Raw genomic sequence first — 16,322 nt, 5'->3', positions numbered from 1 at the left:
TTGAGTTGAAATGTCTCAAAAAGGAAAAACGTCATTTTGGGTTGTGGGTTGACGGATTTTGGGGACACAAGGAGAAAGCCACTTGCTTCAAGAAACTTAAATCATTCTTTCTGGTATCCTGATTGCAGCAAGATGAAATTTGTTTTATACAAAAAACAAAAGGAGAGACATATGGACATTTCATTTCTATATATTCTTTGTACACATCCCCATTGAAAGCCACCTGTCATAAGTAAGGCATATGAAATGATGTCCAACAAAACCAATTGCCTTGTAGAACCACGATGGCATGTACCAAAAGAACTACAAAATGATCAAGTAACAAACTTCATCCCACATGCCAGCTCCCAAAACCCTGATGCCGATTCTAGCTTCCTAGCCTGCCTGACTTACATTCTTTAGCAAATCTTGACAAGTTTCATCTTCTATGAGAATTCTGACTAAGCTAACTGTTATGAATCAAATATTCCTATGCATTGATGAAATCTCTCTTGTACTTTGCACTGAAACAGGCCGCTCTCGTATACGAGATAAGAGAATGGAGACTTGCTCGGTTGCTATATCTAGCCTCTCCCTCGACTTGGCAGATTCTGTTACAAGAGTTGATACTATATTCTGCAATAACTGTATTCTTTCTGCATGATCACTTGGAGCACTCTGAAGGAGTTTTGCAGAAGGAATGCTGATACGGCGCCAACGGACAGGAAGATATCTCTCAGGGATTTGAAAACAATTTCCTGTGGAGAGAACTCGAAGTGCATGCCGACAGAGAATTCCAGAGAACTCAAAGTGATGGCAACTGCAACTTATAATGCCTTCCCGTGGAACCCAATATACTTTCCGACCTCCCTCAGCTTTTGTGTGGTGTCGAACAATAAAACCATCTTCCATCTCAAAAGATGCATAGTGGGCAGCCAAAACAAGTTGTTCTTGAAGCTTAGAGAAAGCATAAGGAGTAAAGGTTGAGGCAGCATGGGATTCCATGGGCGCTCCTGTTTTCAGGGATATATTTTGGAGATTCTGTTGCATTGTTTGTTGTTCTCCAGCTTGATCTTTAAAATCCACAGCGACAGCAACCTGTTCATGCAACCAAAGTAAATAACAGGGGACAGAAAATCTTTTCCATCAAACAAAAGAGATAACTTAAATAGTATAAATTTGCCGAACCTAAAACAACATTAGAGATAACGTGAACTTGGGACCTCCTCTTCACCCAAAAAAAAAATTGTGGCTCCATAAATTTGCAATTTTATAGTACAGATAACAGGTTAACGATCAACTTGCTTGGTTGATGAAACATTGACCACAAGCAGCATAATATGGTAGCTCAAACGTAGGTAAAACATTGACCACAAGCAGCATAATATAGTAGCTCAACACTTCTTAGTTGTTACAGTTGTTTTTTTATATTATGCATGCTTTGGTGTGTCTCACATGAAAAAACATAAAAATTTCCATGTTCTGATGTGCTACAAAATCCTGGGTGACATGACTATATTTATGAGTCCAGCAGCGGAGAGTATTCAAACTCCGCATATCAAGTGGACTAGGCAAGATAGAATTGAAAAGAGCTTACAAAGCATAACTGATATTGAAATATTAATCCTCATGTGGTAATATCATCTCTAAGTTACCTTTAGATTTAACCAACCAAGACACATTAAAATGGATCATAGTAAGACTTCACCAAATACTTTTGACCAAACAAGAGTAAAGGATATCTAAAAATATATATAAAATTATTCCGATTAATCTATTCTAATTTTATTGCAAATTGAAAGAGAGGACACCATACTTGTTCGACAAAATGTGCAAGCCGGGTCTGTGCACTCAAAAATCGTTGGATGAATGCATTAATCGATTTAGACTGTCCAATTGTAGTCATTCCTGCAAAGAAATGGCTTCTCAAGAATGGTAGTGCCCATAGTGAGCGGAGGCCATACAAGTTGACTATGTGCCTGTTAGAGTGAAGCCCAAAAGAATTTACCAAGTCCCTCCATCCTAGTTCAAAATCCTCTATGGACTCCAAATTGTAAATGCGATAAAACTCACTTTTCCACTCATTGTAACGTTCACCCAAAACAGCATTGAACCAGGACGGAAACTTTGCCACTATCATCCATATGCAAAGTGCATGTTTAGTTGTTGGCATTTCCATGCTTATTGCTTCTTTCAGAAACATATTTTGGTCAGTTAATATTGTCTGTGGTGCCTTCCCATACATGAAGCTCAGGAATGCCTTCCATACAAAACAGAAAACCACAGTAAATTTGGGAGTAATGAAGTAGTTTATGAAAAAAATACATGTTGCATAAGCCAGATATTCATCAAGAGTATAAGAAGATTCCAATCCATATATGTTTCTAGTTCAAACTGACTCTGGAAAAGACTGATAGAGGCACTGAACGCATATGAGGGTGTGATCATCTGCATTTACTGAGTAAGAAAAGTTCCCAACTACATAGGAATTGACTGCCATAAATCTGATAACAACATGCTTCTTAGCACTCCAAAATTTGTACTACAAACTGCCAAAAAATCATTCTTTTTAAAGAGAAAAAAAAATACAGTCCCTTGTTTGAAGTTTGAACCACAATTACCAAATCAATATCTCTTATGCATGGCCAAAACCTGACTGGCCAATCCTTAAGGCGTCACCTTAAAGTTCTCTCACCTCCCATCCTATTGATGCCATCTATTCAATTCAGAATCTAAGTTTACAGTCTCACATGCTCCACTGGCTTTTGGTTAAGTCACACAAGAGAATCGTAATTAATTGGTTAGACCAAGTTAAACTTAAGGTATCCATCTGTGCAATATAAGAGTGATGTGATAGATTGATTGAAGAAGAATGATAATAAGTATATTAGAGTCACTCTATTACCTTCAATGCCCATGAAAATGACCTTAAACTTTCCTCTCGCAGAAGCACACAGCCAAAGAAGCAAGGCATACCATAATTATTTATTCCAACCCATATCCCGAGTGGCATATCGAATGCAGTTAAGCGATGAGTAGTATCAAACACCACTGCATCACCAAATATCTCATATGACTGGACTGATGATGCATACGACCAGGCAATATTCTCTAATCTGTGGTCTGAGTCAAGCGTGTACTCAAATTTGAAGTTAGGATCTTTCTCCTTGATGTTTCTGCACATTCTCAACAAGTCTATGCTCTCGTCTTCCGGATCTAATTTCCTAAATGTCTGGAGTAAATTCCTCACATCCTTTTCAGTGAATGGTAAATATCCTGGTTGCACACATTTCTCAAGCTCCATGAGCCTCATCATTTGCTGCACAGAAATTCCTGTCTTGGCAAACATAAGTATCCGGCTCTTATCAGCCTCAGATATAGTTCTGTATGCAGGAAGAAAACGAACTTGGTTTGCTTCTAAGAGTTCATGATTATGGTGGTTTGCAAAGCCCGTGACACGCCATTCTGGTGCTCCTAATTCTGTTGTCTTGCTTATCCGCATGTATGCTTGACATCCACACCGGGAGGACTTTCTATTCCTTTGGGGCTTCCTCTCATGGGAGGTTTTAATTGGGGTGTTGCCAGCACGATGACAGACGAAGTAGCGTCTAGTAAGTCCTTTTCCTACCCCATCTTTGCCTTCTGTGCGGTGCCTCCGGATTGAGAATCCGCATTGCTTTGCAAATTCACTATAGTATTCATAAGCCGCATCATGAGTAGAAAATCTTTGTCCTATATATGGAATTACATCATTCGTGGTCTCTAATGAAAGCCTGGTCTCATCAGGTGATTCCTCAGTGCTGCTGGTCTCATCCAAAGACAAAGATCGTTGATCTGATGGATCATCATAAACTACTAACATTACTCCAGCGTCTTCAGACATCATACTGTCATTCTTCTGCTTAATGTAACTCTAAGGGCTGCATATCTGATATTGTAAAAATGAGAAAAAGTATTAATTACTGATTCAACCCAGTATATGAATACATTCTAGGAGAAAAAAAATCTTCCTGGATAGGCCAAGTTAGCATGAAAAACAAAAACTAACAAAAATGAGCTTAATATAGCAAAAGAAATAAAACAAAAATAAAGAAATCATGAGTGATAGTGCTGATTCTGATGATGTTTTTAGTATGACTTCACACTAGCCTCTCCACACATGCTCCTCTCAAGTCCAGACTGCACATCTGAGAGGTTTTTTATTTATTTGTTACATTATGAAAATATAATTCTTACTGATATTGCGATACATACATATCAGGTTCAATAATTGTAACTTAAGTTACAAACTGATGAAAGTAAAAGTAAAGTATGTAGTGACATTCAATAGCAACGTGAATAAAAAAAACAAGGAAAACCAAATTCGGAAATGTCATGCTAAACAATGACGAATAAAAATCACAGAAGCTACAGCATCGACAAGAGTCAGCAACATAGTAGTTAAGACCAATTGTGAAAGCATCTAAATCAATATATGTGGCCAAAAACCAACAGATTTGAGCTAAAGAATTTAGTTTTAAACAATCATTCAGACTATTGCTAATAAGAAAAGAACCATTTAAACCATCATCAACAGAACTTTCATTTCATACTCATAAAGAAAGAAAAAGAAAAAATAAATAAAATCAAACTTTCATCAAATGCTCAACTTTTCTTCAATTTCATACTGTGTATAAACATTAGTTGTTAGAGAAAGGAAAAGAAAAATAATAATAATTGAACTTTCATAAAATAATCAACTTCAGTATAGAGAGAGAGATAGAGAGAGAGTCAAAGAAAAAATAAACAGACCAGAAAAGAAAGCTGAGAAATTTATGGGCATTAGGGGAAGGAGTAGCTTTCAGAATTTTATTTTATTTTTTTAAGGAATGGCAATCACCATTTGAGAAAATAACAGCATTCATGCAGAACAAAATATCCAATTTTCATATATGCTTGCAATGCAAACCCAAAATAGAATTGTTAAAGTAGTTAAATTTATTGGAAAGAACGAAACCTATAATGAAAATATCCAGTATATCGAGACAACAACGAACCCAAAATCACATCAAAGCCATCTCCGAATGGCACAAAACAATGCAAAGAAAACCACAAACCCAGATATCCTCCAAAATCAGTTTCAATTGAAAGGACAAAAAAAGCAACGAAAAAATCAAAAGGCGGTTAAAAGCGACCTTGGCAGAGAGTACGGAATCAATGCAGCAATCAGAATCTGTGCTGCGAAATTTGTATTTTGCGTAGAGTTGTGTTGAGCTTCTCCTTCTTCAGCCCCGATAGTCGCTGTGACTTTGCTTCTTATTTCAAACTCACTTAGCCAAGCCCCGATAGAGTTTTCTTTCCCTGACTGTTCATTTGTTGTCTGAGCAATCCAGCTGTAGCTGAAGGCGTCACTTTGATTTTTCTGTTTTGCTTCTCAAGTCTGTTTTGGGCTTCTTGGGCTTGCCTTAGGAGTTTTATGAATCTCATTTTTGCAGACCCAATAAAAACGGAGTTTCACTGTTATGCTCAATATTGGAGCTTCTACAATGAGGAGTTAAAGTGAGAAGACCTATCCGACCGTTAAAATATTTCAAATATTTAAATTCCATGATTTCTTTACATTTGTTAATGGTGAGATTTGACTTCCTCCAATAACCTTCTCACTTTAAGCCCTCATTATAGTCTTTCCATGCTCAATATAGGGGTCCAAATTATTATTAAAAAAATATATAATAAAAAACTCTACATAAAATAGACTTTAAAAACACACATAAAACTCATTTACAACATAACAAAGAGGCTTCGAACTTCCTATCAAGGCGGAACCATGAATTTTTCAATGGGTGGGCTAGTTAAAGTTGTTATAGCTTAAAATCTAAGGACCAATTTTTGTTTGGATACTTACTGTTTCTATAGTTTTCTAGAAATATATTAAATTACATATTGGGATAAATAGTAAAAGGTTGAGGGTTAAAATCATGTGTTTATTAAGATATTATTTTATTAATTGAGCAAACAAATTAAATATAAGATGATTATATGCCTACAAAAATTGAATGGACAGTGGGTTACAAAACTACATTTGAGTGGACTACTAAGTTTTTATGTGATGAATAACATTAAAATATATGTAATATATTTTAATTTTATAAAAGGCTACCTGGGCTAGAGCCCATGGTAGCCCTTTACCTAGTTCCGCCCATGCTTCCTATAAATTATAAAACTACTATCGATTTCTTAAAACAAGTCAAACCCCAAAACCTCATAAAAAAACCAAAAACACTCAACAGGGCATCAAAGTAATTTAATAAGCAAAATTTAATTTAACAAGTCAGCTGTCCTTTTTTAAGTTTATTTATAAAAATTAAATAATGTAGAACTTATCTATATCAGTAATACTAAAATTAGTTATATAACTAAATACCTCAAAAGGGAAGTCATCTCATCCTGCAATAGAAAGCATAGAGAGGCAGAGAGGTGGGATAAAAAGTAATGAGAGGGTGAGAAGGAGATAGATATAAGGTGGAAAGTCATCGTCGCCTAATTGTTCTTACTTGTCAAAAAATAAAAATATTGAGTACTAGGTAACTGGAGAAATTATGATATTAAGGTGCATGACATTTTTATTACAATTTTCATTTTTTTTTAAAAAAAATTTGGGACAAATTTTCAACAAATTGAGCTTGGTATGCCATTGCCTACCATGTCGTCGTTTATTAATAGTTCTGAAAGAAAATAAAAGTTCTTGGTATATATATAGTTATTCACTCATTCATATGTCTGCACGTTATTATCGTACATATGTCATCTATATGTCTGCATGTTATTATCATACATATGTCATTATAAATAAGGAAGAAAATCTGCATAGAAAAATTATATATATATATATATATATATAGTCATGCCATCTCAATGAAGGTTAGTCATCTTTAATACTTCTTTTGTCATAGTTAGACAGCTTTAAATCGCCAATTCATTATATCGTATGGTGAAGAATGTATTTGGAAATTGGCATTTAGTTGGACTTCAATTACTAATAACCTCATGCATGCTTAATTTGTTAATCAAATTTTGCCAGCATAATAATACATATAAAAAGAGAAAAAAAAACAAAGAGAGGCAAAGTAAACACATACATAAGTTAGGTTAGTTGGCCAATATAATGTGTTTGCTCCTTTGCACTCGAGTTTTATTTTTTCTATTTTAATCAAAGGCGAAAGCTTTTATTGATAAGTAGAGATGAACAAATACAAAAATCGGGCTATGTCCAAGAGGATTAGGTGAGTACCTCTACATTCAATGGATATTTGGTCGTTGGTCTACCAAGGTAGCTTACCTTCTCAACCGCTAGCGAGAGAAAGAACCTTACCTCCGTTAGAGCTTCCCCCATCCCCTAGGAAGATGCTCGTAAAAACTACTTGTTATAATCCTAAAAATAAAACATCAAGAATAAACTACTTGAAATATTATCGTATTAAAATAAAATAAAAAATAAAACAAAATTAAAACAAAAGAACTCTTTGAATGATATTCCTTTTCACAGGCTCGACCCACAGGGTGTGTGGGCTGGGCGACACCACAAGGCCTCCAAAAAAATGAGGCCTCTTATTCACTTCCAATCCAATAAAGATACTAACAAAAAAGAAATTTTATGTGTGAAACTAATGCTTTTTGGGCTTTATTTTGAACTTTGTAGGGTCTTTTTCTTTATCTTTACTATAATGAGTCTTTTTGGGGCCTCATTTTTAATTTTTGCCCTAAGCGGTCCTGCCTGTTCAAAACCCAATTTGGTTGCAAGCACTACACCTGATATTTGGTTTACCAAACCATACCACAACGTGAAGCATGAATGGGGTGGAATTATTTGTTTATTGTTTCTTAGTAAGAGAAACATGAATGGAATACTGACTTTGAACAAGTGGTGCACGTTAGATTTATTTTCTAGAGAGAGAAAAAAAAAACTCCATTATTGAGCAATTATGGTGGCACAACTCAAGCACATTGCATAGGAATCGGATAGTCGTATTAGTCTGCTTGTAGTTATTGCAGTAGGATTTCAAAATTTATTTATTTAGAAGCACGTTTCATTATTAGAAGAATGAAAGAGAAGGTTAATAAAGATTATGTTATTGCAAAGGAAGCAAACCCACGAGTAGATATAATGAAATTATAGGCATGATAATTTTTTGCAAAGGAAGCAAACTCACGAGTTGATATAATGAAATGATGGCATGATAATGGATACCAAAGTCCTTGGCTCTATGCCATTATTAATGGAGATATATCCTTGTGGTGTATTTCTATGTATCTAGGAATAACTCTGCATGGTTACTGTACTTTCACCTTTGTATCAACCTTTTTTGGATAATTTATGCCCTTGTGACTTATGATCTTGGTGCCTAAGTTATTAATACAATTATCGGTTACATTAAAAAAACAATAAAAATTAGTCCTTGGAAAATGACTTCCATTATTCAAGACTAGCCCCTTGGCACACGCATGTGCTAATTGGTTTTCTTTTTTATTTTATTTTTAAAATTAAGAAAAGATAATGTGGATAGTTATGTTCATAAATATTTATATATATATGGACATATTATCTGATTTTGTTTTTATTTTATTATTTTTTTTTTTAAATATGAAAAAAATTTTAAATTTACCAACTTATCTTCATTTAATTAATAATTTCAATTCTTAATATTTGAATTAATCAAATGACATTTTCTAGTATTTTGAATGTTTCACTATTCTCTGCTTTTGCTTTATATATATAGATGTTTGTTTTCTTCTCTAGCAAATTTCCATGGTCCACTTCTGTCATAATTTCATAGAGGCAAATATGGTAGCAAATCATTTTGCTAGTACTAATCATTCACTTTTGCATTCTTTCTTGTATTTGGTTTAATAATTTCCCTTCTTAAGTTGTTATCGTTAAAATTTAACTTTTTTTTAAAAAAAATCTTGGAACAAAATCTTCATTGTGATTTACTTTGTACCTTCAAAAAAAAAGAGTGTCTCCACTTGAGGCCGATTCTTTTATTTTTCTTAATTATAGACATCCTAATTACCCAAAAAAAATTAAGAGACGACATCCAGGAAAAAAAGAGGAAAAAAGGAGAAGGACACTTGTTAGCAAGATATGGCGAGTAGCAAACAGTGTAAACGAGAGAGTAGGTAGGGGATGGCGCACTTCCCCTCCACTATCCAAACATTCCAGCGTCTCTCTCGCCGCGTGCGTTTCGGTTCAAAGTGTCTCTAGTCATCATTGTCATCATTGTCAAATGTCAATAATATCATCATTATCAGGTCTTAACAACAAATTAAAACACAAAATCAAACCCACTTGCTTTCTTGCTTTGCCTTCTTCTTCTGCATCTTCCTAATTACAATATTTAATTAATTTAATTTCAAATTAGCACTCTCTCTCTCTCTCTCTCTCTCTCTCTCTCTTGCTTTTACTGGGTTTTGAAGTGTTTGGCTGTTGCTTCCAGAGAGCGACACCGTTTGGGCCCCCGGAGAAGCATTGGCTGGCTGGCACCCTTTGCATGCCTGCCCTTTGGTTGGACCTTCCGTTATGTGTTTGACATAGAAAAGTGTGATTCTGTTTTTTATATATGACTTTTTGGCATTCCTTTCTTTATTCTCAGACTTTTCTTTCTTGTGCTTCTTTCTTCCTTTCTCTTTTAGAAATTGAAAAGCGAATAACCAAAACTTGTCTCTTCAACTTATTCTTCTTCTTCTGTTCCTTTCCTTGCTTGCAACAACAATGATCAACCTTTTCAATCCTGTAAGCTTCTCTCTCTCTCTCTATGGATTTTTGTTTGTATTTATGAGCCTGAAAATGATTGATTATATCTTTTGTGATTCTACTTAACTGTCTTCTACCTACCGACTGGATCATTAATAACATTAATTATATATATAATTGTTTTTTTTTTGGGTTTAATGGAGTTCGAATACTATTTTGCTTTGTTTGCTGAGAAAATATAGAGGAAATGGAAGGAAAACGTATCTTTTTCTCTCTATTCTTTGTTTCCCGGCCGCCAGACTGGTTGCCCATGAGTTCAATTTTGTACAGGTTATGGGAATTGAACTTCAATTTGGGCAGAGACTTTGTTACGAGAGAGAAAGGCTTTGAATTTGAGACTGAGTTATGATTCTCTTTGATCATAGTTGCACGAGTACATGGACATGGGAATTTACTTAAAAGCGAGATAGTTTTATTGTTGTGTGGAATTTGGATTAGTGATCACTTAAAATTGTTTTCCTCTGTTTGCTTATTGAGAATTTTTTTGGAAAGGAAAAGGTCAACGTTTGTTGTTGGTTAGCTTAGCTTCAGATATTTTAATTTCTTTGGCTAAGAAGTTAATAATTCTGCGTCAATTAGTTTGGAAGAATGCTTATGACTACTTTAAATCACTTCTGCTTTCGTTCTGCCTTCATTGTTTGCTTTCTTATTTTCCCTCTGCTTCCGGATACGGCCAACCGATGCTCTTGATGGATCAAATGCAATACAATGTGATTGTTACTTAGCTCAGTGTTTTTGTCAGGCCTCTGCACTGTCAGATCCAAAGAACAGATCTTTCTATTGCAGTCTCTTCATTGTAGCTTCATTGATCTGTGGTGCTTACTTCATTGGTGGTGCATCCATTGCTAAGGAGTATAAGGAGGTATGTCTTTCTGTTTCAATATCATCTACTGCGTGTAAAATATTTCTGCAAGTTATGTGCATCTTTTATTCTACATTAGCAAAGAAAAAAAAATGTCTAAATGAATTTTTGTGTGGTCATCTCTTATTAATTAAATACTTCTAAAAAATTTGCAGAGATTAACAAGATGGAAAGGGATCTACACTAGGCAGAACACAAAGTTTGATACATGCAAGGTTTGCCTCTTACAGAAAAAAATGTGTCCTTTTTATAATGGCAGTTGAAGTTACTTCTATGGCTGATTTTCCCCTCTTCTTCCTCAGAACCGTTGCCAGCCTTTGGGGAGTGAGGCACTACCAGAAGGAATTGTTGCCCAAACATCGGACTTGGAAATGCGGCCTTTATGGGGCTCCTCTGTGAATAATGTATGAGATGTTATGGCTTGTTCTCATTGAATTTTAGATAATGCCATTGGTTCATCAGTTAGTTTATAAATCTCTGTAGTTATTTCTGGTTAATTTCTCAATGGGAATGTGGGAATGCATACTCATCCTTGTATGAGAACCATGAATTTTATTGCTAAGTAGTATTTTCTCCCGTCTTCCATGTGCCTTTAATATATCATTTATGGTGACTAGTTTCATCATTGTATTACATGTTTTCTAAAGTTTTGCTTGGTCCGAAAGCCGGTGAAATCTGTTTGATCTGAATCTGATAAAAAATTTCTTATTATTAGTTCCATATCAGTAACATCTGATTATAGTTTGCCTCGACCATTTTAACATCTTAATTTCATAAGAAGTAAAAAGCGTGTTGTTTTAAGTTGTAAGCTATCAATCATTAATCTTCAATGCATTCATCCCCAAATATAACCGACAGCACGACAACTTACTTCAGTTGAGGATATCACAATTTTCACACCTGATTCTTCTGACCGTGTGAACATGATTAGCTTCATATACATTATGTTCTTAAAGTAATCATCCGTTTTGGAATCAGCTAATGTTGGTTCGTAAAGCATTATATTATGTTTACACAAATTGTTGCTTGAATTACCTTTATTGGCTTCTAAAACTAAAATGTTCTTGTTCCTGCTTGCTATGTTGCGAATCATGACAACATCTTTTTCTCCATGCTGTATGGATTTTTTTTATAATGTTTATGTTTCTTTACAAACGACTGCACATTTTTTTAAAGACTTTTCCCACAATAAGAAAGCTTGCAAATTCTAGTTTAGGGACATTGTAAATTCTTTATTGCACCCGCTTCATTCCCGTTGTTATTTTCTATTTACCATAGACATATTAATGTGTTTGTGTATCTATATTTTTCTTTTATTTTTTTTGGTGGGTTTATGCTGCCTAAAAATTGCAAAATTCTTGTGTCAGGAAAACTCAAAACCTTCTATGAGCTTGCTGGCAATTGCAGTTGGAATAAACCAGAAAGAAATAGTTGACAGAATTGTTAAAAAGGTAATGATCTATTGGCTCATGCCCTTTACATTAGAATATTCTATCCATTTATGATGTTTTGAAATATCTGTTGTTGTTTTGCAGTTTCTATCAAGTGATTTTGTTGTAATGCTTTTTCATTATGATGGTGCTGTGGATAAATGGAGAGATTTAAATTGGAGTGATCGTGCCATACACGTGTCTGTGATGAATCAAACAAAATGGTAACATTGATTCTCTCACGTGGTTACCTAAAACTATAGTTAGTTACAAATAAGTTACCATTCATTGGGTGGGAACACTCTCTACATGTTTGGATAACATCTTGATGAAACAATACTGTATGATGACATAGGTGGTTCGCCAAGCGTTTCTTGCATCCAGATATAGTTTCCGAGTATGAATATATTTTTCTTTGGGATGAGGACCTTGGAGTTGAGAATTTTGACCCGAAACGGTAAGCATAGTCAGTTAAAATTTTAAAATGATCTTGGCACCCTATAGTGATTACTATTAAATTTCACATATCATTCTGGTCTGCTATGATGGTATTAATAAAATACAATATGACACAGAGATGTAATGCATTATGTTTTGATCTTGTTAATCTCATGTAGATATCTATCCATTGTTCGGGAAGAGGGACTTGAAATATCACAGCCAGCACTTGATCCTGACAAGTCAGATGTGTATCATCCAATTACTGCACGTGTGAAGAAATTAAAAGTGCACAGGTTAGTGCAGTTTGTTTCCTGGAAACTGGATTTCCTATGGCAAAAGTACTGCTTAATATATGAAAAGACCAATGCTGGTGAGGTACTGTTTAGTCCTTGGGGTATATTTGAAGAGAGAAAAATATATGGCTGTATATTGCTTGATTAGTCCTTGCGCTAACTTTCAAGCCTGCATGTTTTAGCTCAGAGATATTTATATCATAGTTACAAAAATACACGTAAAAGCCAACCCCTAATGGAGACTAATAAAGACAATAATTTCAACCATAAGTTAGACAGCCACCAGAATCCAAAAGTTTAACCTGTTAGGGAATGCGCCAGCAATGTATATCAACCATATTTTATTACCTGTCCATTTTGGTGGCCTGCTTTGACCCAGACCACAACCTGGCCCGACGGGTAATCTTTGGGCATTTTATTTGTAATGACCTAGTATACATAAATTTCATTTGCAGTTATGTAGAGGACGAGCTATGATTGAATTTGAGAGGAATGGGCAAACCATATGCATTTGCTTTGTGGATTTTACTATTGCTATGGTTCTTTTCATCAATTACTTTCTGGCATGGGATTTCTCATAACTTGTATTTTTCTTAGTGTAATATTATTTTTTTACTCTGGGATATCACGGTATACATTAGAATTGACTTTTATCCATCTTCGCCTAATTTTTGAACAGAAGGTTTTATAAGTTTAAAGGCAGTGGAAGGTGTGATGACCACAGCTCTGCTCCTCCGTGTGCAGGGTAAGCAACTGCCTATGCACTATCCTCTATGTTTATATTTCTGAATAAACTATTACATCACTGAAACGTTTCCTTTCGGGTGGTTGGTACAGTTGGGTGGAAATGATGGCACCTGTATTTTCAAGAGCTGCTTGGCAATGTGTATGGTACATGATCCAGGTAAATAACCCCTAGAAAACCAACACCACCCACATTCACAACATATTTACTTTTGGTAATGAACAAAAATACATGACAGAGTGTAGATAGGTTGCCAATAGATCTCATCATTTATGCCTCCACCAATTTTTTATTATTAATGGTTACACTGAATAACCCGTGTAAGTTAAACACAAGAATATATTGTTGTAGAAACAACCATTAGATGCAAAATAATATTTTATTTTGGATAATTTTTACTATTTTCTAGAAAGGTCAGTCCAGAAGCCTTGCTATAAAGTATATAGTTACTATGCACTATATGTAAGTGCTTTTGAAATTTCGGAAGTCAAAATTGGATTATGTCAACTCTGCACTGTATTTTGTTTCTATGGAAATTTTTCTATAAGAAACTTTATGGTGAATATAATTATTCTGTGATTATTTATTCTCCCTACAGAATGACTTGATCCATGCATGGGGCCTGGACGTGCAGCTTGGTTATTGTGCACAAGTAATTCTTCTACCTTATAGCTTTCATTTTTAACTCCTTGGCTATACTTTGTGATACCAGAACTATTATCTTTCAGGGAGATCGAACAAAAAATGTTGGTGTGGTTGACTCTGAATATATAGTTCATCTTGGTCTTCCTACACTTGGTGTCTCAGATGGAAATAAGGCAAGTATAGTGGCATCAAGGCATCTTGGGCCTCTTTAACTGTTTACAATAGTAATGTTGAAGACTCGTCTGGATTTTTACTGTTTGAGTCCGATACATCTATAGCTTATGCAACATCATTAGTGTGAAATACTTGGATTGATGCAAGATGTACTCTTATATAAACGTTTATTGATAAGGATGTGTATCAAACATGATTTCTGGTTTTGTTCTAGCAGGATAAGCTGACCCATGGTCTTGATGTTCAATATATTCTCTGATTTTTTTTTCTTTTCCATCTATTCCTCTGCATAGGTGACTAATGCTCCAGCTCCTCCTCAGAAAGGGGACCCCGAAGCATTGGTGTGTTTTGAATTTCTTTTTCTGTATTAGATTCTTTATTTACATATATTGTGAGTTCATATTTTGTAATTTCAGGCACCATCTGCCTCTGATAAAGTCAATGACAGAGCTAAAGTAAGCCTTCTTCACATGTCCTATTTTATCAACTGCTTTGTCCTGCTCATCAGGATTGTAGATTCTGTCAATCTTGTATTCTCTCGCTCTGTGTGCACGCACATGGGCATTTGTAGACAATGCAACTATTTCATGTACATTCTTTGCAACTACTTATCTGGTGAGTGTGACATGTTGGCAGGTTAGGATGCAGTCCTTTATTGATATGCAGATCTTTAAGGAAAGATGGAGTAATGCAGTAAAGGAGGATAAATGTTGGGTTGACCCATTTCAACTATCAGCAAACTGAAGTATCCATAAAGTCTATTTACAGGACACCCATCACGCAAAATGCATGGTTGGTGGCCCTTCTTATACACAGACAACAGAAATCAGACTCACACCACTGTGCATACAATTACTGCGTGAGACAATATATCGCAAACGACATATAGAATTTTCTGGTGATGCAGATTCGTTTCAAACAGCTGACGACAGCTATTTGAAGACTGACATGGAAGTTGTGATATGAAATTCACTCACCAATTTTGTTGAATAGCTGGTGCCTGGTGACACAACGTATTGTTGTATTCCGGGCAGGAACGGTCTGTCCAGCTTATTTTGTTGTGATTGTATCATCAATTCGTTGTAAATCGCATCATATAAAGGCTCTTTTGTTGATAAAGGTTGTACATTTCTGTTCTCTTTAGGGAATTCAGTGTTTGTTTAGATGCAATTGTGTGTAAAGCTTGCAGTTTATTAAAGCGAACAGATAAGCGGAAAGAATCCTCTAGCCGGCTCTTTGGCAATTGATGGGTAAGTGAAGCATTAGCTTAATTGTGAAGGGAGAAGAAAGGGAAGGGCATGAAACTATTTGAGTATGAAGTGAAGTTTTTAGAACTGCAACCGTATATTTCATAAAAATAAAACACAACCATGGACATCATCATCACAAGAAGCTTACACAAAGTTGCAAAACAATACAAGCCTAGAATCCAACACTTTGATTTTGCATAACATAGCCTGATCGTTCTCTGTAATTTTTGCGACGTCATTAGTTAACATGTCACATATTGTTACATCTAACATGCTCTTTCCAACTAACGCCCTATTCGAGATTGCTTTTATTTTTTTCACCAAAAGTCTGTTTTACTTTAAAGTTAAGGTGTTTACTAAACCATATAAAATTGGGATATGAGTGGTTTTAATTACTAAAATATTCTCATTGTTCGGTTAAAGTAAATGACAAATTTGGAATTTTAAAAATTGTGTGATGATATAATGGGTAAAAAAGATGGATTTGTAATGGGTTAGTTCTCTAGAAATTAGAATACTACCTCTAACTCAAGAATTGAAGTAAACTCAGAAATCCTCCATAATTGATTTTCAATTCCTTATTAATAAATACACCATAAGATGGTGGATATTAAATGCTACTACACCAAATGGTCATTGAACAAAACGTCCCAAAAACAAAAGAGAATTTGGAAACCCAGTGGGGTTTTAGACTTATTTTCTCTAATATGTCG

General features: G+C 35.0%; 2 protein-coding genes across 5 annotated transcripts; one reads left to right on the top strand and one right to left on the bottom strand.

The window, feature by feature from the left end:
* Positions 1 to 86: 86 nt before the first annotated feature.
* FRS11 (FAR1-related sequence 11) lies at positions 87 to 5,361 on the bottom strand. Its single transcript, XM_089046029.1, has 4 exons — positions 5,154 to 5,361; positions 2,885 to 3,907; positions 1,796 to 2,239; positions 87 to 1,077 (listed from the first exon to the last, which is right to left on the bottom strand). The coding sequence occupies exons 2-4, from the start codon at positions 3,863 to 3,865 to the stop codon at positions 460 to 462; spliced, it is 2,043 nt and encodes a 680-aa protein (XP_088902155.1). The 5' UTR covers positions 3,866 to 3,907; positions 5,154 to 5,361; the 3' UTR covers positions 87 to 459.
* Positions 5,362 to 9,297: 3,936 nt separating this feature from the next.
* On the top strand, positions 9,298 to 15,502 carry LOC103318970 (lysine ketoglutarate reductase trans-splicing-like protein, putative (DUF707)). Of its 4 annotated transcripts, none has more exons than XM_016792575.2 (16): positions 9,298 to 9,520; positions 9,649 to 9,748; positions 10,512 to 10,631; positions 10,787 to 10,846; positions 10,934 to 11,035; positions 11,999 to 12,082; positions 12,167 to 12,285; positions 12,417 to 12,518; positions 12,679 to 12,795; positions 13,475 to 13,540; positions 13,633 to 13,699; positions 14,139 to 14,192; positions 14,269 to 14,358; positions 14,653 to 14,700; positions 14,776 to 14,814; positions 14,996 to 15,502. In XM_016792575.2, exons 2-16 carry the CDS (start codon positions 9,728 to 9,730, stop codon positions 15,101 to 15,103), a joined length of 1,197 nt encoding a protein of 398 aa, XP_016648061.2. In that variant the 5' UTR covers positions 9,298 to 9,520; positions 9,649 to 9,727; the 3' UTR covers positions 15,104 to 15,502. The 4 variants fall into 4 exon arrangements, with proteins under 4 accessions (XP_016648061.2, XP_008218669.2, XP_088902161.1 ...); XM_008220447.3 differs by having other exon boundaries at positions 9,319 to 9,554; XM_089046035.1 differs by having other exon boundaries at positions 9,363 to 9,520; positions 10,500 to 10,631.
* The last annotated feature ends 820 nt before the right edge of the window (positions 15,503 to 16,322 follow it).

Source organism: Prunus mume, linkage group LG2 (genome assembly GCF_029339155.1).
Source record: "Prunus mume cultivar Tortuosa linkage group LG2, ASM2933915v1, whole genome shotgun sequence".
In the NCBI taxonomy this organism is placed as follows: domain Eukaryota; kingdom Viridiplantae; phylum Streptophyta; class Magnoliopsida; order Rosales; family Rosaceae; genus Prunus; species Prunus mume.
This window is presented reverse-complemented; position numbering and strand designations above follow the sequence as displayed.